The sequence below is a fragment of the Cheilinus undulatus genome, linkage group 1 (genome assembly GCF_018320785.1).
Source record: "Cheilinus undulatus linkage group 1, ASM1832078v1, whole genome shotgun sequence".
NCBI classification, from domain to species: Eukaryota; Metazoa; Chordata; class Actinopteri; order Labriformes; family Labridae; genus Cheilinus; species Cheilinus undulatus.
This window is the reverse complement of record NC_054865.1, coordinates 58,443,753-58,469,043: the sequence shown is the minus strand read 5'-3', so window position 1 is coordinate 58,469,043 and position 25,291 is coordinate 58,443,753. Positions and strand designations below refer to the sequence as shown.

Genomic DNA, 25,291 nt, shown 5'->3' with positions numbered 1-25,291 from the left:
CTCTATTACTATTATTGATCCTCAATCATCCTCTATTACTATTATTGATCCTCAATCATCCTCTATTACTATTATTGATCCTCAATCATCCTCTATTACTATTATTTACTTATTGATCCTCAATCATCCTCTATTACTATTATTGATCCTCAATCATCCTCTATTACTATTATTGATCCTCAATCATCCTCTATTACTATTATTTACTTATTGATCCTCAATCATCCTCTATTACTATTATTTACTTATGGATCCTCAATCATCCTCTATCACTATTATTGATCCTCAGTCATTCTCTATCACTATTATTCACTAATTGATCCTCAATCATCCTGTTTTATCTCTGAGTGAGTTTTACTGTCCTCAAGTCACATTAATCACTTTGTTTCCCACACTGACACAGTAGCTTTAATTGTCAATCTCTATGTCTTGTCTGCGTATTTCCATCGCCCTTATTTGCTATTTTTTTGCTACTTTAAATCCATTTTTACTGCCTTTTGCCCATTTTTACTGCCTTTATTCTGATTTTTGCCCATTTTAGTCACTTTCACTCAATTTTCTCCATGTTGTTACCACTTGAAGCCCATTTTTGCCACTTCTTTTTAACACTTTGATCCTACTTTTTGCAATTTTTTGCCTGTTTTTGCCACTTCTCGTCCATTTAAGCTGCTTTTTGCAATTAAATGCAACTTTTTGCCCAGTTTTTCCCCACCTTTTTCTGATTTTTGCCCATCTTGGTCACTTTTCACTCATTTTTTGCAACGTTTATGCCACTTAACTCATTATTTGGTCACTTCCCACCCACTTTGGCAGCTTTTTTTGGCCTTTTTTTGGAAACTTTTCACACATTCAACCTGCCTTTTGCAATTAAATGCCACTAATTTCCCATTTTACCACTCTTTGATCCTTACTGCCCATTTTTGCCACCTTTATTCTGCTTTTTGCCCATTTGGGTCACTTTTCACTCATTTTTTGTAACGTTTTTGCCACTTAACTCATTATTTTGTCATTTTCCACCTATTTTTGCAGCTTTTCTCCCAGGGTTTGCTGATTTTTGACCATTTTTTCCACCTCTAACCTATTCTAATTGCCATTTTTCACCACTTAGATTGTGGCTCTTATGAATGTATTTTTCAACAGTTGGGCTCTTTGGTTGAGTAACACTGCTCTAACGTCTCATACTGCAGAGTTTTTTTTCCTGCATTGTTTAATTGCTTTTATTTTCCTCATGATCTGCCTGACGATTCTATTTCTTTCTTTCTTTGCACGATTTTCATTTCATCATTTCTCCAGCATATTTGCAGACTTCTGTTTTTAAATAAGTTTGTATTATTACCATGTTTAATTAGTGATAGTGATTAGAGAGCAGTGAAGTCTTTCCATCTAAATGTTCCTCTGAGTTTAGATCAGGAGCATCTTCAGCCAACAGGACTGTTGATAGAGAAAAGTCCAAACTTAGAGACAACGAGAGAAAAAGCTCTCAAAGGTCGGACGCTGCAGAACAAACATGATTAGATTTAAAAGGTCTGGTGCAGACTCAGCCTCTCCATGTGTCCCTGACTATCAGGAAGACAGCATCAGTTAAAGAGCCACACATGGAGCAATGGCGCCCTCTGGTGGCGGCTTCACAGACAACACCCTAAAAATAACCCCCATCCACCTGGAGCAGGTATGTCAGACTCAATCACAGCAGGGGCCAGATTCTGAATTTGGGTCTAACCTGAGGGCCTAACTGGGTCAAGATTTAACCATAAACTGTCAACCTCATTTTCACCAGCAATGACTTATGGGGAAGAAATACTTGGCACTGATGACAAATGGTTTTGAGATTAAAAAAAAAAGTCAAAATGATAAGTTTTAAGGCACAAAATCTGAGATAAAAATTCAAACTTACTAGCTCCAGAGGTCAAAACAGGGCATTAACAGTCAAAATAAAGGTTTTAAAAGGCAAGTATATGAGGTAGAAAGTTGACATTATGATTTTAAATGGTCAAAACATCAGATAAAAAATTGAAATCATGAGTTTTAAAGGTCAAAATATGAGATAAATTTCAAAATCATCAGCTTAAAACATCAAGGGTGAGAAAAAATTTGAAATTTTGAGTTTTAAAGGTCAAAATATTACTTTAAAATTGAGGATACAAAAGGTCAAATTATGAGCAAATATTTATAGTAAGAAGCTAAAAAGGTCAAAATGAGAGAAAAAATTCAAAATCGTGAGTTTAGGGCGTGCTGGGAGTCGAGTGGGTTCAAATCCGGCCCGTGGCACTATTTCCTGCATGTCTCTCCCCGCTCTCTTCCCTGATTCCGACTCTATCCACTGTCCTGTCCAATAAAGGCCAAAAATAAATCTTTAAGGAAAAAAAAAAAGCTGTGAGTTTAAAAGGTCAAAATATAACTTAAAAATGTAAAACTGAGGATCTTAAAGTTCAAACAATAAGAAAAAAAGTCAAAATTGTGAATTGAAAAGGTCAAAATATGCAATAAAAAGTCACAAATGTAACTTTGCTTCATAACTGAGATTTAAAATTAAGAATATGAAATGCAAACAGAAATTATTTCCCATATTCCTGAATTGTTTGAACTTTTTAGGCACTTTTTTATGACTTAACAAGGATTTTATAAATCATCAAGGTTTAGTCTACATTTTTAAACTGGAGGAAATCTGCAGACCTCATACTGGTGGACCAGTTATAATAAAAATATATGATCTGGTGGGCCGGGTATAACTGTACCACGGTCTGGATTTGGCCCCCGGACCACCCCTGACCTAGAGCTCTTTACGTGGACGGGAACAGATCCACATCAGTCCAGAGTAATCCCGCTGATGAGGATCCAGATTTCTGATCGGGTTATTTACACCGGCAGTGGTTCGCCCGTACCTCGAGCTCAAAGAAGTGCGGCGGCAGCTCGCTCAGGCTGTTGTCAGAGAAGTCCACCTCCTGCAGCTGAGTCCTCCAGAAGATGGAGAAGGAGTCGGGGAGACTTTGGATGGCGTTGGATGAGGCTTTGCATTGTTTCTGGAGATGAGATTGACAACACATGTTTACAGATGTGTTAAACCATCTATGAAATAATAATCAGATGCAACAACACATTTATGAAGGAGCCTGTTATTACATCTTTTCTATTCTTTCTATTCAGAAAGGAAAAGGACGGCGAGCAGCCATCCCTGCCGAGGCCTTTAACGGCACGTTAAAATAGATGGATGGGGACCATGTCAGGATTATTCAAAGCAGTGGCTCTCAAATGGTGTGGCGATGTACACTAGTGTACTTGAGACCAGCCTAGGTGTGCCTTGGGAATCTGACCGGATCCCTGGAAACCCCCAGAGAACGGACCCTCCCCAGTAGTGCTTTACTGATGAGTGTGTGTGTTGGATCAGTAGCATTGGTGCTAGCATCCTGGCTAACAGTTACCTCATTTGGCAAGCTATTATTGAGTTGAAATTGGTGTTGAAATTATTAATTCATGCTACTTTTAACAAAGTTAACCAGTTTTTCTACCCATTTTGCCACTAATTTTGTCAATCTAAAAAGTTTTTTGCTGCTTTTTTGCAATTTTGCAACTTTTTAAAAATACTTTAGACCCATTTGTTGCAACTTTTTGCCACATTTAATCCATTTTTTGCTACTTTTAGACAATTTTTGGCTACATTTGCTGTTATTTGGATATTTTTAACCAATTTTTTCAACACTTTTTACCATGTTTAAGCAACTTTAACCCTTTTTGCCACCTTTCTGCCACTTGTAACCTATTTTGTCACCTTTTTGACACTTTCAACCCATTTTTGCCACCTTCTTTCTAATTTTCACTCACTTTGCCTTTGTTTGGCCACTTCTTGCCCAATTTTGCCCATTTTTAATCACTGTTAAGCCACCGTTTTACAACATTTAACCCTTTTGGCCACTTGTAACCCATTTTTGTCACCTTTTTGACTCTTTCAACATGTTTTGCCACTATTAACCAATGTTTTGGCCCTTTATGCCAATTGTTAACCATTTTTGACTTTGTCTTGCCACTTTTTAACCAATTTTGCCATGTTTTATCATCACTTTAACCAATTTTTTGCCACCTTTCAGGCACCTTTTGCCCACTTTTGCCACCCCCAGTTGTCTGGGCCCCAGAAACCTCTCCCCTTTAGCCCCCTTATGGGCCACCTTGACTGCTACATTATTTAAAAGTCTATTTTGTGTTGATATAAATATGGTGTGCCTTGAGATTTTGGCTTAACCTTAGGTGTGCCTTGGGTGAAAAAAGTTTGAAAACCACTGATTTAAACATGGTAGCCCTGAATCGGAGCCGTGCATCTCCAGCAGTGACCTCCAGGGTCAGTATAAAGTGGATCCTGGTCTGGTGGGGTGTTTTTGCTCGTTCCTACCAGTGGACACGCCCAGGCGTCGGGGAAAGTGCTCAGCTTGTTCCTGCTCACGTTGAGGATGCTCAGCGATTTCAGCCAGTGCATGACGGACACGGGCAGAGCGCTAAGACCGTTATCGGACACGTCCAGCTCCTCCAGCTTACGCAGACCGATCCAGTTTGTCCCTGAAATGAGGAGGAAAAGACACAACTAACGCTTACATCAGACCCATATAAACGCCAAAGGCCTGGCAATCCTCCAGCTACTGTTACCTTCACTGTCAATGTCATGGAGCTGATAAACTACAAAATTAACTCTTTAAAAAGGAAGGGAAATTCATTCTGTCTACAATGTTATGGTAATAAAAATTATTACTAACAATCCTGGGTGTGGAGGAAACTCTCCTTTAATCAGCTGATCAGGAACAAAGGCATAAATAAGGAACTAATTATCAGGGTCAGGGTTAAAATGAACATGTTAATAGCTCCATAAGCTATAACGTTGCTTATAAGCATCATGAAGTATTTAAATTATATCTGATATACTCAAAGAAACCAGTATTAAAACTGATATATAAATAAAGGTCAGATCTAAAACTTCTGTCATTAAAACAAACTTTAAAGTTTAAAGACAAAGTCAAACAAAGAAAAAGTCTGAAGCTGATGTAGCTCTGTTAGTCCTAAATTAAACTCATTAACTTACCTGTCATACAGTCAATATTTACAGCTAAGCTAGACTGACAATTAAAGCAGATAAAGGCTGGTATTCCCAGCTGCTCTAGGCTGATATCTATGGTGGATATAGAACAATATAGGCCAAAGGTTAGAGCTGATATAAGCTGATATTCACAGCTGCTACAGACTGATATTTACAGCTGATATAGACTGATATTTAGAGCTGTTATAGACTGATATTTACAGCTGATATAGACTGATATTTAGAGCTGATATAGACTGATATTTACAGCTGATATAGACTGATATTTAGAGCTGATATAGACTGATATTTACAGCTGATATAGACTGATATTTAGAGCTGATATAGACTGATATTTACAGCTGATATAGACTGATATTTAGAGCTGTTATAGACTGATATTTACAGCTGTTATAGACTGATATTTACAGCTGATATAGACTGATATTTAGAGCTGATATAGACTGATATTTACAGCTGATATAGACTGATATTTAGAGCTGTTATAGACTGATATTTACAGCTGTTATAGACTGATATTTACAGCTGCTATAGACTGATATTTACAGCTGCTATAGACTGATATTTACAGCTGTTATAGACTGATATTTACAGCTGCTATAGACTGATATTTACAGCTGCTATAGACTGATATTTACAGCTGTTATAGACTGATATTTACAGCTGCTATAGACTGATATTTACAGCTGCTATAGACTGATATTTACAGCTGATATAGACTGATATTTAGAGCTGTTATAGACTGATATTTACAGCTGTTATAGACTGATATTTACAGCTGCTATAGACTGATATTTACAGCTGCTATAGACTGATATTTAGAGCTGTTATAGACTGATATATACAGCTGTTATAGACTGATATTGACAGCTGTTATAGACTGATATTTACAGCTGCTATAGACTGATATTGACAGCTGTTATAGACTGATATTTACAGCTGTTATAGACTGATATTTACAGCTGTTATAGACTGATATTTACAGCTGTTATAGACTGATATTTACAGCTGTTATAGACTGATATTTACAGCTGTTATAGACTGATATTTACAGCTGCTATAGACTGATATTGACAGCTGTTATAGACTGATATTTACAGCTGTTATAGACTGATATTTACAGCTGTTATAGACTGATATTGACAGCTGTTATAGACTGATATTGACAGCTGTTATAGACTGATATTGACAGCTGTTATAGACTGATATTGACAGCTGTTATAGACTGATATTGACAGCTGTTATAGACTGATATTGACAGCTGTTATAGACTGATATTTACAGCTATTATAGACTGATATTTACAGCCAATTCAGGCCAATATTTAAAAACACTAAAAGTGGATATTATCAGCCAGTTCGTTGTGATATTTACTGACATGAGCCTGAAATTTACAACCACAAAAAATGTTCTTTATGGTTAATAAATGTCAGTATTTTCTGCCAACATTTACAGCTGATCTGTTGGCTGTTAATATTAGAAGAAATGTTCAGATCCACCAATACTGATGTGATGTTGATCCATTTCTACAACCTATTAGCACAATGACAAACTAAAAGGCCCTATCATCAGGTTCTAGGCATCAGGATGTTCTAAAAAGAGTAAAAATACTCATAGCATATCTAAAAACAGTCATGAGGTTGTTTTACTAGAACCATGAGGCTCTCTATTGTTCTACTGTGTACCTGGAGGAATGTCAAAGATATCGGTGAGCTGGTTCTTAGCTGCAGAGAGTCTCTGGATGTAGATCAGATGGAGGAGTCCGACTGGTAACGAAGACAGCTTGTTCTGAGACAGATTAACCTGTTTGAGACTAAAACACAGAGAGACAGACCTGATCAACAGAGCTCAGATCAATATAAACATCTGTTTTTACTCTGTTTAACAGAGAGACAGACCTGATCAACAGAGCTCAGATCAATATAAACATCTGTTTTTACTCTGTTTAACAGAGAGACAGACCTGATCAACAGAGCTCAGATCAATATAAACATCTGTTTTTACTCTGAAGTTTAGAATGAACACGAAGAAACTGATTCATGTTTTGTTTTCAGTGTCATTAAAAAAAATAAAATAAAACAATATTTTCACATTTTTCCAATTCCACAACAACAAAAACAGAAGACCTGGACCCCTACTATCCTGTTTTACTAACATCAGTGTTTGAACACCTGCGGTATGAACAGTAACGTTTTGAGTGTGTGCGGCGCCTACCTGGAGCAGATGACTTCCTGAGAACTGTGTGCGGCCGGCAGCTCTCTCAGCAGATTATCGGACAGATCCAGAGCGGTGAGGTGGATCAGACCCCACGGCACCACAGAGGGCAGAGCGGTCAGGCTGTTAGAGGACAGATCCAGAACGGTGATCCTGGAGGACACGTCCATGAACCAGTCCAGCTCCAACCAGGGCAGCTGCAGTCCGCTCCAGCACACACTCACAGTCTAGGTATATATAGATATCAGCGATATTTTACTAATGTTTTATTATCATTATAATCAACCAACCAATCAGAGACAGCCCTCTCTCATAGCAGCCAATACTGGGCTACTTCCTGTTAGACAAACCCTCCCCCTGGGAGGTCTGTGGCGGTGAAAATGTGACCATAATTTGATCTCCTCACCGTGTTTTAAAGGTGTTAAAGTCCAGAAGTTCTTCATCATAATAAAAACCTTTAAGCTGATCAGTGAGTCTGACCAGAACATCGAACTTCTCTACCGTTAGCGTTAACGTTCGTGGCTCTCTCACCGTCTCGCCATCGGCGTCCGTCGTTTCTTCTAGTTTGTTTCGGAGGAGGAGCTTGCTGAAGGCGGGGTGATCCATCAGCGTGTACGAGGAGAATCCGGCGCCGTTCTGCAACAGGAAGTCGGCGATCTCTTCATTTCCTACAGACAGGACAAGATAAGACAGAGTTTCCTAATCATTTTTCCTTGGAGCCCCGCCTACATGCACCTAAGAAAAGTGAACCGCCCCCAAGAGCGGAGAAAAAGTGACACACTGCCACCAAAGATCAACATAGATTTGAACGGTTTCACTGATAACACCCTAAAAAGGCCCGTGCATGCTTTTCTTATCAAAAGATCTTTGTATAAAGTACTGAATATCTGCTTGATCGTGGTTTTAGTCAGTAATTATTAATCTAGTTTTGGCAGCCTCAGAGCAGACAAAGCCTTGTGCCCCTCTAAGACCTTTGGTGCCCCCCCGAGGGGTCCTGGACCCCAGGTTGGGAACCAATGAGACAATGAGACAATTAGCAATAACAATAATCAATAACAACAATCTAACAATAATCTAACTGCAATTTTTTCCTGCAATATTGCAATAGCGATTTGAAACGCGATTATTTAGGTTCCTCAGTTTTTCTGTTCAACAAACATCAGCAAGAAATCCTTCTGTATTATAACAAGTACAATATTAGAGAAGCTAAACTAGGGCTACATTTAGAATAAAAACATCTTACTGCCATTTTGGCTCATAGAGCAAATTTGATATCAGTTGTTTTATTGAAGGGGACGATCATTTCTCATATTCTTCTCATTTTGATGAAGAAAAATAAATGCATGAGCAAGAAAAGTAAGATTTTTGTAAAAAATAAAATAAAATAAAAACATACTTGAAGGATTAGATAACATAAAGCAGTGATAATCAACGCATGGCTCATTTATGTCTTAATTTTAAATATTATTCCCCCAGAAAACCTTAAAAAGGGAACTTTTTCCCCCTTTTCACCCATTTTAGCTACTTTTTGCCTTTGAAAACCACTTTTTTCCGACTTTTATCCCATTTTTGCCTGTTAGGACTATCTTTTGCCATTTAATACCACTTTTTCTCTACTTTTTTGCCCATTTTGACACTTTTTTGCAACTTTTTACCCATTTTTGCCACCTTTAGCCCATTTTTGCCACCTTAAGCCCATTTTTCCCCCTTTTCACCCTTTTTTCTCTGCATTTTCACCCGTTTAAGCTACGTATTGTCCTTAAATACCACTTTCTCCTGGTTTTTACCCATTTTAGCCAATCTTGACGGCTTTTTGCCCTTTTTATTCACTTTCCACTCATTTTTGTTTTGACCATTTTGCCACTTTTGTACCATTTTATGCCAACTGTAACTCATTTTTTGTCACTTCTCACCCATTTTTGCTACTTTCTGACCCTTTTTCCACTTTTCCTCCCCATTTTCACCCATTTTTGTTGCTTTTTGACCATTTTGCCGCCTTTAACTTATTTTTATTGCTACTTTAATCTGTTTTTGCCACTTTTCACCACTTAGATTGTGGCTCTTGCAAAGGTATTTTTAACTATTTTGCTCTTTGCAAAATATTATAATATTTGCTATTTTGGTCTGCGATTTGAAAATCGCAGCATGCCATAATACGATTTAATCTAATTTGCGATTAATTGCCCAGCCCTACCATCAAATATAAGAATGAGCTTTCATAAATGTCCCAGTGCGGTCTTAGACTGGATCCCTCACTCCTCTGGAGCTTTGTTCTCTTTTAAGAAAGTTGTCAACGACGCTGGTGTGTCTCTGCAGGTTAAAAATCCATCAGATCTTCATTTTAAAGTTTTGGGTCTTTATAAACGTCTGAAACACATCAGACCGTCTTAACCAGCCCCAAACATCGCCAACACTCAAACACTGTCAGGTTTTAGCGCCGCTTCAGTTTCAGAGGTTTCGGACTCACTGATCAACACACTGATCGTTTTAAACCTGCGGTCTCACACAGAATCACAGCACCAGACATGATGATGGTGCAGGTTTTAAAGCCTGATCTGGTCTCACAGATCTCCACGTTTTAAACAGTTTTATGTTTTTATTTGTTTGTTGTCCTGCTCCTTTATTCTAACTCCGAGTGCTGGAGCAGCAGGTTAATCCTCCGAGCCAAATAACCTTGTTTCAGGCTCAGATCCAGCCCGACGCTTTACTGTGGCTCCACTGGATCATAAAGTTCTAATATTTAACTGCATTAAACAGAAGAACTTTCAGTTTTAGTCTCGGCCTAAATGATGCCGAGGAACCAAAGTCTCCAGAGTCTGTAGTCAACCTCATTCTAACCTCCTCAGACTCTGCATGAACATCAGAACGTCACAGACTTTCCTACGACCCAGTCATCATTTCTGCCGTTAGAGTTTTAGAGATCATTCTCCAGAATCTCCATTCAAGGTGAAGCAAAGCGCTCTAAATGTTGGGAGAATGTGGCCTGGAATTTTCAGGAAATTTGTGTAAATTTTTTGGGATATTTTGGATAATTTTGTTGGAAATGTTGGTGATATGATTTTAAATTCCAGGGAATTTGTTTGATAATTTTCAGAAGTTTTCATGGAAATTTGGGAAATATATTTGCAGTTTCTGGGAATTTGAATAGAAGTTTTTGGGGGACTTTGAAATTTTGGGGCATTTTCATGGGAATTTTGGAATTATTTGTAAAGTTTTGGGACTCTGTTTGGGAATGGGGGTGTCTGAAAATTCAGGGGCTTTGTGAGGATTCTTGGGGAAAATTTCATCATTTTCATGTATTGGTAAATAATTGTGAATTTGATAAGACACTAGGCATATCTGCTGTTAAAATTGAGGAATTTGGTTGGAAAATTTCAGGAATTTCTATGGCATTTGAATGATGAAGTTTCACTGAAACAGTTGGGTAAATTTGAAGAAATTGGAAGGTTACTTTATTGTGACACTTTAAAAATGTGCGTTGGAACTTTAACATATTTCTTTGAAATTTTAGGAAATTTGTTTGGAAATTTCAGGGAATTTCCTTAGATATTTTGGGGATATGTTGTATATTTTCGAGAGTTTTACTGGGAGTTGTGGGTGAAATTTTCTTTTAACTCTTTTGGGCATTTTCATGGAAATTTAATATTTTTTTTATTTTTTGGGGGGGGGGGGGGTTTGTTTGAAAATGCAAATAATTTTTAGGAAAATTTGGGGAATTAATTTTGAATTTTGGGGAATTTTTTTTTTTTTTAATTGCATTTTCATGGAAATTTGAATATTTTTTTTATATTTTGGGGGGGTGGTTTGTTTGAAAATGCTAATAATTTTCAGGAAAATTTGGGGAATTGATTTTGAATTTTGGGGAATTTGATTTTTTTTTTTTTTATTGTATTTTCATGGAAATTTGAATATTTTTTTTATTTTTTTGGGGGGGTTTGTTTGAAAATGCTATTAATTTTTTATGAAAATTTGGGGAATTAATTTTGAATTTTGGGGAATTTGAGCTAAATCTCTGTGATTTGCTTTGAACATTAATTTTATTTAATATTTTTTTTAATTTGAATTTTCATGGAAATTTGGGGAATTTATCTGTAAATTTTCCGGACTTAGTGAATTCGGCAGGGGAATGTCCTTTCAAATGCTCGAGACTTTTTGGGAAATTTGGGGAATGTGGTTTAATGCTATGGGGAATTTTCGTGGAATTTTGGAGACCTACCTGCGCGTGCAGCTGCGTACAGCGGCAGCCCTGTGATGACGGCAAACTCTTCGCTGTGGATGGCGCAGTCTTTGGCATCGGCTCCGTAACCTTGGACCAGCAGACGGACCACATCCAGGTGACCCTGCTGACAGGAAGTGGCCAGCATCCAGTTTAACAAGTCGGCCCTCAGACACGGCCCTGGAGGACGATGGAATAATGATCAGCAGAGACAAAAGCAGATCACTTTAACCCACACAGAGCAGAAACCGCACCGTCAAGGACCATCGATAAAAGCACAACACTTCTGCTTCTGTCCCTTCAAAATAAAAGTCTGTCATTCTGTTAAAGGGGGAACTGACATTTATAGACGACTGAATATCTAATAAAGACTGAGTGGACAGTTGGTGACAATAGGCAGTATCAGACTCTGTCAACTGCTAGGACATCCTGCTTGCTGTTAGGACATCCTGCTAGCTGTTAGGACATCCTGTTAGGACATCCTGTTTGCTGTTAGGACATCCTGTTTGCTGTTAGGACATCCTGTTAGCTGTTAGGACATCCTGTTTGCTGTTAGGACATCCTGCTAGCTGTTAGGACATCCTGTTAGGACATCCTGCTAGCTGTTAGGACATCCTGTTAGGACATCCTGTTTGCTGTTAGGACATCCTGTTTGCTGTTAGGACATCCTGTTAGCTGTTAGGACATCCTGTTTGCTGTTAGGACATCCTGCTAGCTGTTAGGACATCCTGTTAGGACATCCTGTTAGGACATCCTGTTTGCTGTTAGGACATCCTGTTAGGACATCCTGTTAGGACATCCTGTTTGCTGTTAGGACATCCTGTTTGCTGTTAGGACTTCCTGTTAGGACATCCTGTTAGGACATCCTGTTTGCTGTTAGGACATCCTGTTTGCTGTTAGGACATCCTGTTTGCTGTTAGGACTTCCTGTTAGGACATCCTGTTAGCTGTTAGGACATCCTGTTAGGACATCCTGTTAGCTGTTAGGACATCCTGTTAGGACACACTGTTCGGGACAAACACAAAGACTTTGTAGGATGGCTAACTCCCTGTTTATCTACCTGGTATGGAGTCCAGCAGCTCCCGGACCAGCCCGCTGTTTCCGTAATACGCCGCCACGATGGCCGGGTTGTTGTTGGACGGCTGAGGAGGCACAGGAACGTGGGCCTCTTTCAGCAGGTAAGACACGCTCTGCAGGTCATCGTGCTGAGCCGCCACGCACAGGAGGATGACCTAAAACACAACATGATGGTCAGAGTTAGACCTAAAACCACAATTCCAAAAGAGTTGGGTCACTTAGTAAAATGTGAAAAAAAAACAGAAGTCAGTGACTGTTAACTCTGATAAACCCATATTCTATCCACACTAGAACATAAACAACGTATCAGATGCTGAAACTGAGAATTAAGGATTCAGAAAGTCAAGCTATAGCTGGATTTTACAGCCAATCTTATTTCTATTTTAAAACGAGAATTCAAACATTAAAAAAACAAGCTGTTTCCTGATTACTGTTCAAGAAAAGGAGAGCGAACCATCAAAAACTCAGGCAGACTGATTTCAAACTGAGAATCATAAACAGGAAACGATAAAAACAAACTTGAACAAATGAAACTGTGTGATTTGTCTCCTGTCATCTTTATGTTCTGATCAAAAAGGGAAGATCAAAGAACAGAACAGCGGTGATGTAACATTGTTTTCATTTGTGCAGGTGTGCAGAAAAAGAATGTTACATGATGATGTGTTCTCTTCTTTGATCTGCTATTTTTTTTTTCCTTTCTGAGAAACAAAAAACTGAAAACAAAAACAGTTTATTCTTAATTTCTGTTTCACGATTTTCAGTTTTTATTTTTCAAACAGAAATGAAAAAATGAAACAGTTTTTTATCTTCTACACCACTTTCCACATTATTATGCAAATGACATTTTTTCTCTTATTTTCCTAAATATTAATTTAAATGACAGAATATTTTCAAGTCATCAGCCGTTAGAGCGTAATTCAAATGTTTTTGAACAAACTTCATAATAATAACCATTATTTTTTTTAAATGAAAACCTCAAACTGCACTGTTCCACATTATTATGCACGACAAAGTTTTAAAAGATTTTATAGGTTGTAAAGAAGTGAAAATGTTCATTCATTGAATCTGCAGCATTAGGAGGTCATATTTACTGAAATCAAAGCTATTTCAATCAAAAACATCTGAACAGGCCAAGTTCCATGTTAACAGGAGGTATTTGAAGCTGCTGGTGCCTCTGGAGTCCCACCAACCTCAAGGTGTAGGATCCTCCAGAGGCTTGCAGTCGTGTATAAACCTACTATTCAGCCCCCCCTAACCAATGCTCACAAGCAGAAACGGTTGCAGTGGGCCCAGAAATACATGGAGACTCATTTTCAAACAGTCTTGTTGACTGATGAGTGCCGTGCAACCCCGGATGGTCCAGATGGAGGAGTAGTGGATGGTTGGTGGATGGCCACCATGTCCCAGCAAGGCTGTGACATCAGCAAGGAGGGGGCGGAGTCATGTTCTGGGCCGGATTCATGAGGAGAGAGATGGTAGGCCCCTTTAAGCCCGTTCAGACTGGGAGCGTGACGTGCACATCTCGACTGCGACACACGTGGATTTTCAATTTTATTGCATGTTAACAAGTCAGGGCTTTCAGACTGCCTGCATGTGCGCCGCATCTTGTGCGGCTGGTACGCCCGGCTCACGCACGGAGGATTGAGAGATTCAAAGTCTCGCCTATTTTTTCCGTGCACCGCGTGTGGCTGTGGACCATATTAGACAGGAAAATGATAAATGGAGAGCCATATTTACATCACTGTGGCAAAAATACTCATGGAATATGTTTACAATGTGTTTCTTGATAACCCTGAGGAAGGCCACAAGCTTAAATGCACCTGTTTTATAAAGTTGTTCCCTAAAGATCTACTATTAGTGACGCTTTATGTCCCCACACTGGTTGAATATGTCACAGGAAAGATAAACACCCATGAATGCTTTTCTGGTTTGTGCTTTCAAATTAAAAGCCTGGTTTAGTATTTCTGTAGAGAAACTCCGTTCACTTGTACAGAATGCTTTTGTTTTGAATAGTTCCCGACAAACTTCCTCAATACGCTGAATCAACAAGCTTGTAGGGGGTTTATTTAGGTAAAACTCGTGAAGAAGGACAGGGCTTTGAGAGCAGGAAAATGCGGCTGACACGCAGCAAACTTGCGCCCTGTGTGAAATCCGCACCGGCACGATCCCAGTTTGAAACGGGCGTTAGGATCTCTGAAGGTGTGAAAATGACCTCGGCAAAGTATCTAGAGTTTCTGACTGACCACTTTCTTCCACGGTACAAAAAGAAGAACCGTGCCTTCTGTAGCAAAATTTTCTTTATGCATGACAATGAACCATCTCATGCTGCAAAGAATCCCTCTGTCATTGGCTGCTATGGGCATAAAGGGGAGAAACTCATGGTGTGGCCCCCATCCTCCCCTGACCTTTAACCCTGCTGAGAACCTCTGGAGCATCCTTAACTCTGTTGTGCATAATAATGCAGAGCAGTGCATTTTGAGATTCTTATTTTTAAAAAATAATGGTTATCATTATGAAGTTTGTTCAAAAACATGTGAATTATGCTCTGATGGCTGATGACTTGAAAAATACTCTGACTGTCATTTGCATAAATATTTAGGAAAGTAAGAGAAAAACGTTATTTGCATAATAATGTGGAAAGCGGTGTAGATGTTTGGATCAAAAAAGGAAGATCAAAGAATGAACACTAGTGACGTAGCATTCCTTTTTCTCCATCTGTGTGACCTGGTGCAGGTGTTAGAATATTACATCACCAGCTGTAATCTTCCTTTTTTGGTCCAAACATAAAATCGATAAAATAAAAACGAACAGTTTCTCTTTCATTGTCTCCTTTCTGGAAAAAAAAACTGAAAACAAAAAAAGTGTATTTTTCTGTTTCTTGATTCTGAGTCTGATGTAGAGCCGCCTTAAAGCAGGTTTTCCCTTTGCTCTGCTTTATTTTTAAACATTATTGTGAAATATTTCTTTCTTGAGCTTGGATTTCCTCTTAGAAATTAAAAACCGTCTGGCTGTAATCTACGGCGGCCGTGCTGGCTAATAAACCCAGTTTCAGTCTTCACCTGCTCCTGGAAACAGGATAACAGAGATTAAACGATTACTGCGCTGGACGCCATGAATCCTGCTCACATTTATTCCACAGTATCAGAGGAAGTTTAGCTCACAGCGGCATGTTTTGGCGTACTCACCCCGTCGATGTGCGGCGTCCCCCCGCTGCACTCCACACAGCAGGCGCGTTGAATCAGCTCCCTGGCGGCGTCCTCCTCGCCGTCTTCATATGCCGCCTGGATGTTCTCAAGCGTGGGAGAAGGAACCAGAGGAGAGCAGTGCTCCGGAGCCTTCAGCAGCGATTCCTTGGCCCCCATCTGATCCCCCGGCCCTGACAGCACAGAGGAGGGGGGGTCGTGGTCAAACGGGAGTTAAAACAGGAGCATTTGTGCAGAGGATCAGGTAGCAGGAAGGACTCATTGTAAGAGCCAGGTCTTGATAAACTAGGTCAGCCTATTAAAAAATTCTCTGCAGCTGCAGCCTGGTGGATTAGTGCAAACTGTGAAACAGCGTCTGGTGGAATAAGCACGTTTACTGAACTCCGATCCCCCTGATCGTGTCAAAGGAGCAAAAACAAAGACTGGAGCTGCAGATGACGATGCTATGCTGGCATCCAGAGGCACAGACGCCAACGGCAGCAGCGTTCTCCAGAGGACACCAGGAGCCGGCCAGGCGTCCCAAGTTTTATGAAACTGATGTAGACGTTCTAGTAAAACACTTCTTCTAGGTAATCCTCTCTGTTTTGATGTTTTCTGTTATAGAGAATTCCTCTTTCTGGTCGCCTCTGTTTACATCAGTCCCACTACGAACATCCTCCAAGATCCCCGGTAAAACCCGCTGAGCTGATTGGATCCCCCTCAGGCTCAGCACTAAGTCAGTCATATCCTGTAGTCAGTGAGGCAGCGGTTTTTCATTTTGGCACAGTAAGAATGAGGAAAAAGAGAGGACGAGCCTCTGTTAGGATGCTGCACACAGCAGGATATAAAACTCCTGAAACCGAGCTCCAGTCATCAGCCGATGTCAACACGAGTGATCGACGGGGAACGGAAAAGATCAGCGATCTAAAAGAGAGGAAGAATGGTCTGACGGAGAGCAAAACACGACTGTGAAAGGACAGAAAGGAGATTTTAAAAAGACAGAAACAGATATCAGAAAGAGATTTTAAAATAATAACAGAAATCAGAAAGAGATTTTAAAATAATAACAGAAATCAGAAAGAGATTTTAAAATAACAATAACAGAAATCAGAAAGATTTTAAAATGACAATAACAGAAATCAGAAAGAGATTTTAAAAAGACAATAACAGAAATCAGAAAGAGATTTTAAAAATACAATAACAGAAATCAGAAAGATTTTAAAATGACAATAACAGAAATCAGAAAGAGATTTTAAAATAATAACAGAAATCAGAAAGAGATTTTAAAATAATAACAGAAATCAGAAAGAGATTTTAAAATAACAATAACAGAAATCAGAAAGATTTTAAAATAATAACAGAAATCAGAAAGAGATTTTAAAATAACAATAACAGAAATCAGAAAGAGATTTTAAAATAACAATAACAGAAATCAGAAAGAGATTTTAAAATAACAATAACAGAAATCAAAGAGATATTTTTCAACAGATCTAAAAAGAGATTAGAAATATTGAATAGTGAGCATAAAGGCACAGAAAAGAGGTTTACAAAAGACCAAAGATCAAAAATATTGTAACAAAATACAAAAAAGATCAAAAAGAGGTCAAAAAGTGACTGTAATGGGATAGAATAATGATCAAAAAGATATCGAAGAGATGAAAATTATTAAAAGAGATTCAAAAGAGATCAAAAAGATCTAAAAGAGATCAAAAGGATTTCTAAAAAAGATCAAAGAAGGATTCAAAAGAGATCAAAAGAAAAGCTGAAGTGGTCAAAAAGTGACTGTAAGGGGAAAGAAACGAGACTTTTAAGACCAAAAAGATCAGACAGAGAATGAAAAGAGATCAAAAGAGATGGAAAAGAGAAAAGAGATTTTAAAACGACTGAAAATAGATCAAACAGATAAAAAAGAGAAAAGGTATTCAAAAGAGTTGAAAAGAAAAGTTAAATGAGGCCAAATGTGAATGTAAGGAAATAAAAAAAGAGATTTTTAAAGACCAAAAAGATCAACTCAAAAGATCAAAAAAGAAAGAAAAGAGATTTTTTCCATCCATCCATCCACTTTTTTATACCGCTTATTTCGTTCCGGGTGGCAGGGGGGGCTGGAGCCTATCCCAGCTGTCATCGGGTGGGAGGCGGGGTACACCCTGGACTGGTCACCAGCCAATCACAAGGCTGACACGTAGAGACCGACAACCAGGCACGCTCACACTCACACCTACGACCAATTTAGGATCACCAGTTAACCTAACGAGCATGTTATTGGTGGTGAGGAAGCCGGAGTACCCGGAGAGAACCCACGCGTGCACGAGGAGAACATGCAAACTCCACACAGAAAGGCCCTGGCCCTGACCGGGAAGCGAACCAGCAACCTTTTTGCTGTGAGGCAACAGCGTTAACCCCTAAAAGAGATCAAGAGCAGATTGCAAAGAGGTCCAAAAGTGACTGTCAAGTAGGGGTGGGTAAAAATATTGATTAATTGATGCACTGCAATACCCCCCCCCCCAATTCAATATCGATTCAGCAAATCCTCTGAATCAATTCACCTCCCGGCCAGTAGGGGTCGCTGTGCGTGTAATTCACGTTGTATGGACAGAGTCCGCACTCAACCAACCAACCAACCATAACCATGTTATGTGAGGTTTATCACAATTTCCAAGAGGAAAGAAATATTAAGTTTACATGCACTTTACTTTTTCAGTGTTTACACAGAACTGTCATGTTTTTTACTTTTGTACTCCATATGCACAAATAAGTTATTATTGTGCAAATTTTTATTTTCAGATGTTTTATTGCTCAGAAATGTGAGGTGACCTGCCACATATTTTCACACTGGCATGTTAATAATTATTAAAAAATTGTCAACAGGTTATTTGTGAATTTCTACTTCTTACTGAATCGACATCCAAGCTTTTAAATCAATATCGAATCGAATCGCAACCTAATGAATTGAAATCAAATCGAATCGTGAGGTTCTTAACAATACCCAGCCCTACTGTCAAGGGAAAGAAAAGAGATTAAAACTGTTTAAAGGAGAAGATAAAGTGATCTAAGAGGTTTGCCCAGGATATCGGTGCACTGAGTATTTACTCAGGACTAGGGATGTAACCATATGAAAATTTCATATAACGGTTATTGTGACCAAAATTATCACAGTTATCGTTATTATCACGGTGTTGTTGAAATGTGCTCAAAATGTTCAAAAAGTACTTACACACACTGAAATCATTTAACCAAGTTTTTTAAAATAAAATAAAATAACACACACAACGTACTTTGTTGGCAGAACATTAAAATATTAACATCAAACATACAAATGTGCATTAAAGATGGGACCTTATGGCCATCAGAGGTAGCTGCACTTACGCAAATTGTAGATAAGATCCAAGAATACTTTTCTTTACATTCAGGGCTCAAGACTAGATCTAGTCTGACAGATCTAAGAAAAACTGGTACAGAAAGAAGACTTTCACTGTTTCATGTACCGCTGTGTACAGTCTCTCTCTCTCTCTCTCTCGCTCTCTCTTGCCATGTTTTCAAACTGCACACACACACCAGAGTCTCAGGGAGCGCTGCTCCTTCTTCTTCTATGGTGTTTAACGGCAGCTGGCATCCATGCAGTTGCATTACTGCCACAGAGCGCTGCGGCTTCTCTGAGTTTTCAAAGTGCGGTAATAAAACACGGTTTTAACGGTAATCAAAATTTGAAACGGTAATACTAACCGTCTCGAATTTTACCAGGGTTTATAGTGATACCGGTTATCGTCACATCCCTACTCAGGACAGACTGAGGCTAGCTGATCTGAGCTTGACCAGAAAAATATCAGTTAAGTCTCCATGTTTAACCGTCATAACCTCTCAGGATCAGGCAGGAAGCAGTGATCAGTTTATCGTTAAACAGCAGAATCAAGGTGATTAGTCTGAAAATGGTGGTTTAGACCTTTAACTTCTCTGTGAATCCTGTTCATAAGTTTATCATACTTCATATCATTTAGTTCAGAATGGTTTAGTATCCTGTTATAAATGCTGCTATCACGCCGGGGTGTGATGAAGTATCATCATTAACCCTCCGATGTGTTCTAAATGTTCCACCATCTCTGTTCTCTGTTCTCATGGAGTCTTGTTTTCCCTCTTTAGACCTTCTCTGAACACACACAGACAAAAACGTTCACATATTTTCGTTGGCACATCTGCCTACAACGGAAGCACAATACCAAGTAAAACGTGCGTTTGTGATGTCAGCTGAAAGGACCAATCAGAAGCAGCGGCTGGTTAATGCTGTTTCCTCTTTCTGAGCGGCGTGCCGCTGCCTTCACAGGCTTTAAATGAATTATTAACTCTCAGTCGGTCTGAGCGGCGTGCTGCAGAGGAAGCCTGGGGGACTGTAACCATTAGACACACGTGCAGCCCCCCCCCCCCCCAACATCAATAACCCCCCACCAGCCTCACAAAACCCACCAGAGGAACTTAAAGGAGGAAGCCGACGTTCCTGAAGACTCCTGACCTCCTGTTTCTCCTGTCAGGATCAGGGATCACTCAGAGATAGGGCTGGGCACTCTGTCCCATTTCAACATTCATAGAAACAAAATCATAAAGAGACTATTACTTCAGATCTGTCTAGGCAGCAGCCAACAGTCCACGTTCATGAAGAGCAGAAGCTTTCAAACTCAGGCTGTGATTGGACGAAAGCTCAGAGGACGACTGTCAAATCACATAATCCAGATTTAATCCACAATACAACAGAAACAACAAATCAGATGTTGAAACTGAGGCGTTTCACCATTTCAGGAAAAATATATGAGCACATTTTGAATGTGATGGCAGCGACGCGTCTCAAAAAAGTAGGGACAGGTCAACAAAAGGCTGGAAAAGTAAGTGGTACACATGAAAAACATCCGGAGAAGGAGCATTTAAACACTTACTACTTTAATTATCAACAGGTCAGAATCATGACTGGGTATGAAAGGAGCATTTTAGAGAGGCAGAGCCTCTCAGAAGTAAAGATGGGCAGAAGTTCACCAATCTGTGAAAAACTGAGTCTAAGAGTTGTGGAACAATTTCAGAAAAATGTTCCTCAGACTTTGAATCTCCTCCATCTACAGTCCAGAATATCATCAACAGATTCAGAGAATCTGGAGAAATCTCTGAGAGCAAGGACAAGGCTGAAGGGGCCCTCAGGGGCCCTCAGGGGCCCCTCATTAAAATAAGGCATGATTCTGTAGTGAAATCACTGCATGGGCTCAGGAACATTCCAGAAATCATCGTCTGTCAACACAGTTGGCCGTGCCATCCACCAATGACAGTTAAAGCTGATCATGGAGAGAAGAAGCCATATGTGAACAGGATCCAGAAACACCGTGGTCCGTCTTCTCTGGACCAAAGCTCATTTAACATGGACTGAGGAAACATGGAAAACTGTTCTGTGGTCAGAGGAAACTACAGAACTGTGTCCTGTGGACTAAAGAGGATCTGGAGCATCCAGCTGGTTCTCCTGGCTCAGGTCTAAAGCCTGCATCTCTGATGGTATGGGTGCATTAGTGCCTATGGCGTGGGCAGCTCTAACATCTGGAGAGGAACTATCAATGCTGAGAGCAGAGAGAGCTTTTAGAGCAGTGACACTCAATGTGTGGGTCTTAATTTCAAATATTATAACCAAGAAAACCTTAGAAAAGGAAACTTTTTTGCCCTTTTCACCCATTTAAGCTCCCTTTTGTCATTAAATACCACTTTTTTCCTACTTTTTTTGCCCATTTTAGCCACTTCTTTTTGCCACTTTTATCCCATTCTTGACCCTTTTCATCATTTTTTCTCCCACTTTTCAACCATATAAGCTTTCTTTTGTCATTAAATGCGACCTTTTTTTTCTGTTTTTGCCTGTTTTAGTCACTTTTCACTCGTTTTTTTATTTTTTTTTTTACTTTTTTGCCATATTTGGACCATTTCATGTCACCTATAACTCATTTTTTTGCCACTTCTATCATCACCATTTTTCTCCCAAATTTCAACCATGTAAGCTACCTTTTGTCATTAAATATCACTTTTTTCCTCTGTTTTTGCCCGTTTTAGCCACTTCTTTTTGCCACTTTTCACTCATTTAAGCTACCCTTTGCTACTAAATACCACTTGTTTCCTATTTTTTGCCCATTTTTGTCACTTCTCACCCATCTTTTGTTTCTGACCCCTTTTCCACTTTTCCTCCCCATTTTCACCCATTTTTGTTGCTTTTTGACCATTTTTGCCACCTTTAACTTATTTTTATTGCTACTTCAAGCTGTTTTTGCTTCACCGCTTAGATTGCGGCTCTTGCAAAGGTATTTTTCAACAGTTTGTCTCTTTGGTTGAGCAGCGTTTTAGAGCTACATATGCTCTCATCCAGACAACGTCTCTGTCAGGGAAGGCCTCGACTATTTCAGCAAGACCATGCTAAACCACATACCACATCCATCACAACAGCATGGCTTCACAGGAGAAGAGTCCGGGTCCTGAACTGGTCTGCCTGCAGTCCAGATCTTTCACCAACAGAACACAATTGAAGCAAAGAAGAGCGAGGACTGTTGAGCAGCTAGAATCCTACATCAGACAAGAATGGGACAACATTCCTCCCCCAGACGTTTCCAGACTGTTGTTAAAGAAGAGAGGATGCTACACGATGGTAACACGGACCTGTCCCGACTTTTTTGAGACGTGTTGCTGCCATCAAATTCAGAATGAGCTAATATTTTCATTAGAAGGTAAAATGTGTCAGTTTAACCTCTGACCTGTTGTTTCTGTTCTTATTGAGGATAAATACGGCTTTATGAGATTTGACAATCGCTGACTTCTGTTTTTGTTTACAATGAGGCAGCGCACCAACTTTTTTGGAACTGGGGTTGAATTACAGGCCAATCAGAGCAACAAAACAAAGACACAGTAGGGGTGCACCGCTGGAGGAGAGCAGAAACATCTTCCTCCCACTGCCATCATCAACACCTGACCAGTTCTGAGTCTGGTTGTGACTTTTATTTTGTTTTTTCAGGCACTGAGCGTTTTAAAGGGGACAAATTATACAAAAATCTCTTTTTCAGGCTTTTCTAACAAATATATGCCCCTGGTCTGTCCACAATCCCCCTAGAATCAGAAAAATCCATTCCCTCCCTCTCTTTCTCCTCCTTTCACTAAATGTGTGCTGAAACAAGCCTCAGATTTTCCCCTCATGATGTCATTTGGGGAGTTAAGCCGGGTGCACACTGTGGGATTTTCCTGCGATTCAGCCACAAATTAGGAGTCGCAGGACTTCAAAGGGGAGTTGTTGGACTCTCAGTCTGGCGTGTTTGATGTTTTGGTCGCACGACTGCAGACACTTCACAGTGAGAGCAGAAACACGAGCAGAATAAACAACTTTGGGGGATTGTTTTCCTTTGTAAAAGGTCAGACAGCGTCCTAAATTACCATGACAGTGGCCAGAATGACTTCTGATGCACGCCCGCCATGATGAAGTCAATAAACGAGCAGAAAATACTTGGAGCAAACTTGGAGCAGACACAGAGGTGAAGCTGTTTGTGTCTGTGGGACAGGGAGAGAGAGATGAGACGGGACGCTTCACCCTGAGTGTGTGAGCCTTTCAAAAAAGGAAACTCCGCGGATTTCTGTCACAGTCCGTCCCGACTTCAGTCGCACAGAGTGAGCACTCAGGTCGTGCACGACCGTCGGATCGCACAGTGTGAGCACGCAACTCCTGCGCGATGGTCGTGCGTCGTGAGCGATTCAGTCGCACAGTGTGTGATGACATTCTGCCACGACTGTCGTATGGTCAGCTTGAAATCGTACAGCGTACACCCAGCTTTAGCCCCGCCCCCAGGTTCGCTTGGAAGAACATTCCACCCTCCTCTCCTGATCAGGAGAGCCGCATCCATTTCCTGAGAGAGGCATGGTCAGGGGGCGGAGTCAGACAGCTCATTAACATTTAAAGCCACAGACACAGAAACAGCTGAAACAGAGGAGGTTTTAGAAATGTAAAGTAAAATGACCGATGTTAATACATGTTAAAAAGCTTCGTAATCTCAGTGATGTGAGTAAACGTGTCTGTTCATCTGTAAATCTCAGCTGTTTAAAAGCCGATTTAATTTCTGAATCCAAGTACCAACACTGGAAAATCTGTGGAGTCATTCATCTAGAATCACAAACATTTTCCTCTAAAATAGTCAAATTTACTCTTTTTTACTGTATCTGTCAATAGCTGCCACCAGAGTTGGAGCAAAAACACCAAAAATTAAAGCACATATGAGCTATCATATACAATCACACCACTGACGTCAGAAAGAGCTGGCTGAGAAACAACAGAAGTGACTTTTCATCATCTAAACTAGAGTCAAAATGTTTAATTTATAATATAATGCACACAGGAAGTGTTTGAATTAGTGCTGAGTTTGCATTAATCTAGAGCTAAAAGGCCAACTGTGCTGAGTAGGGCTGAACGATTTACAAAAATAATCAAACTGCAATTTTTTCCTGGAATATTGCAATAGCGATTTGAAATGCAATTATTTATGTTCCTCAGTTTTTCTGTTCAACAAACATCAGCAAGAAATCATTTTATATTATAACAAGTACAATATCAGAGAAGGTAAACTAGGGCTACATTAGAAAAAACATCTTACTGCCATTTTGGCTCATAGAGCAAATTTGATATCAATTGCTTTACTGAAGGGGACGATCATTTCTCATATTCTTCTCATTCTGATGAAGAAAAATAAATGCATGAGCAAGAAAAGTCAGATTTTTGTAAAAAATAAAAAACATACTTGAAGGATTGAATAATGCATGAAGCAGTGATAATCAACGTGTGGCTCTTTATGTCTTATTTCTAATTATTCCCCCAGAAAACCTTAAAAAAGGGAACTTTTTTATACTTTTTCACCCATTTTTTTTTCCACTTTTCACCCATTTAAGCTATCTTTTGCCATTTGATACCACTTTTTCTGTACTTTTTGCCCATTTTGACACTTTTTTTTTGCAACTTCGTACCCATTTTTGCCACTTTTAGCCCATTTTAGGAGCACTGGGCAGTCACGCCTGCAGCTGGTTACCCACAGTTCCCACATAGGACGGCCGCACCGTGCACTGAAGCGCTGCAGGTTTGCACCGACCAAAGACGAGCGACCTCGACTGCTGGAAGTTTTTTTAGAGTGCTGCGCCGTGGCGTGCAGCTCTGATGAGCGGGCAGAGATCACAGGAGAACTGTGAGTTCACACAGGACTAATATGTCAGCGGCGGACCATTTTACCTGTTGGGGTTAATTTATCATCCAATCAGGCATGAGTCTATGATGCTATTGCTGATGCCATTGGGTGAGAACATCAGGAAGTTAAAGGGTTCATGTTTGCTTCAAGGATCTGTGGTTTTATGTCAAATTCTTTGGCTAAATGCCCTCAAAAGGTAACTTTTCCTTGTCAATGGCGCCGTTGTAGTGCTGTCATTAATCTATTTAGCTTTATTTAAGGTGCAACCCATTTCTATACAGAGAAAACAAACTGTTCCATAATAAGT

General features: G+C 39.7%; 1 protein-coding gene across 1 annotated transcript in view; it reads right to left on the bottom strand.

The window, feature by feature from the left end:
• lrrk1 (leucine-rich repeat kinase 1) overlaps nt 1-25,291 on the bottom strand; it is an 82,693-nt gene that overhangs the window by 45,968 nt on the left and 11,434 nt on the right. Inside the window, exons 3-10 of the mRNA XM_041784715.1 lie at nt 15,770-15,960; nt 12,568-12,739; nt 11,508-11,687; nt 7,823-7,959; nt 7,292-7,518; nt 6,763-6,890; nt 4,382-4,545; nt 2,883-3,020 (exon numbers count right to left, since the gene is read on the bottom strand). Coding sequence (XP_041640649.1) covers nt 2,883-3,020; nt 4,382-4,545; nt 6,763-6,890; nt 7,292-7,518; nt 7,823-7,959; nt 11,508-11,687; nt 12,568-12,739; nt 15,770-15,960 — 1,337 coding nt within the window. The remainder of the gene's footprint in view (nt 1-2,882; nt 3,021-4,381; nt 4,546-6,762; nt 6,891-7,291; nt 7,519-7,822; nt 7,960-11,507; nt 11,688-12,567; nt 12,740-15,769; nt 15,961-25,291) is intronic.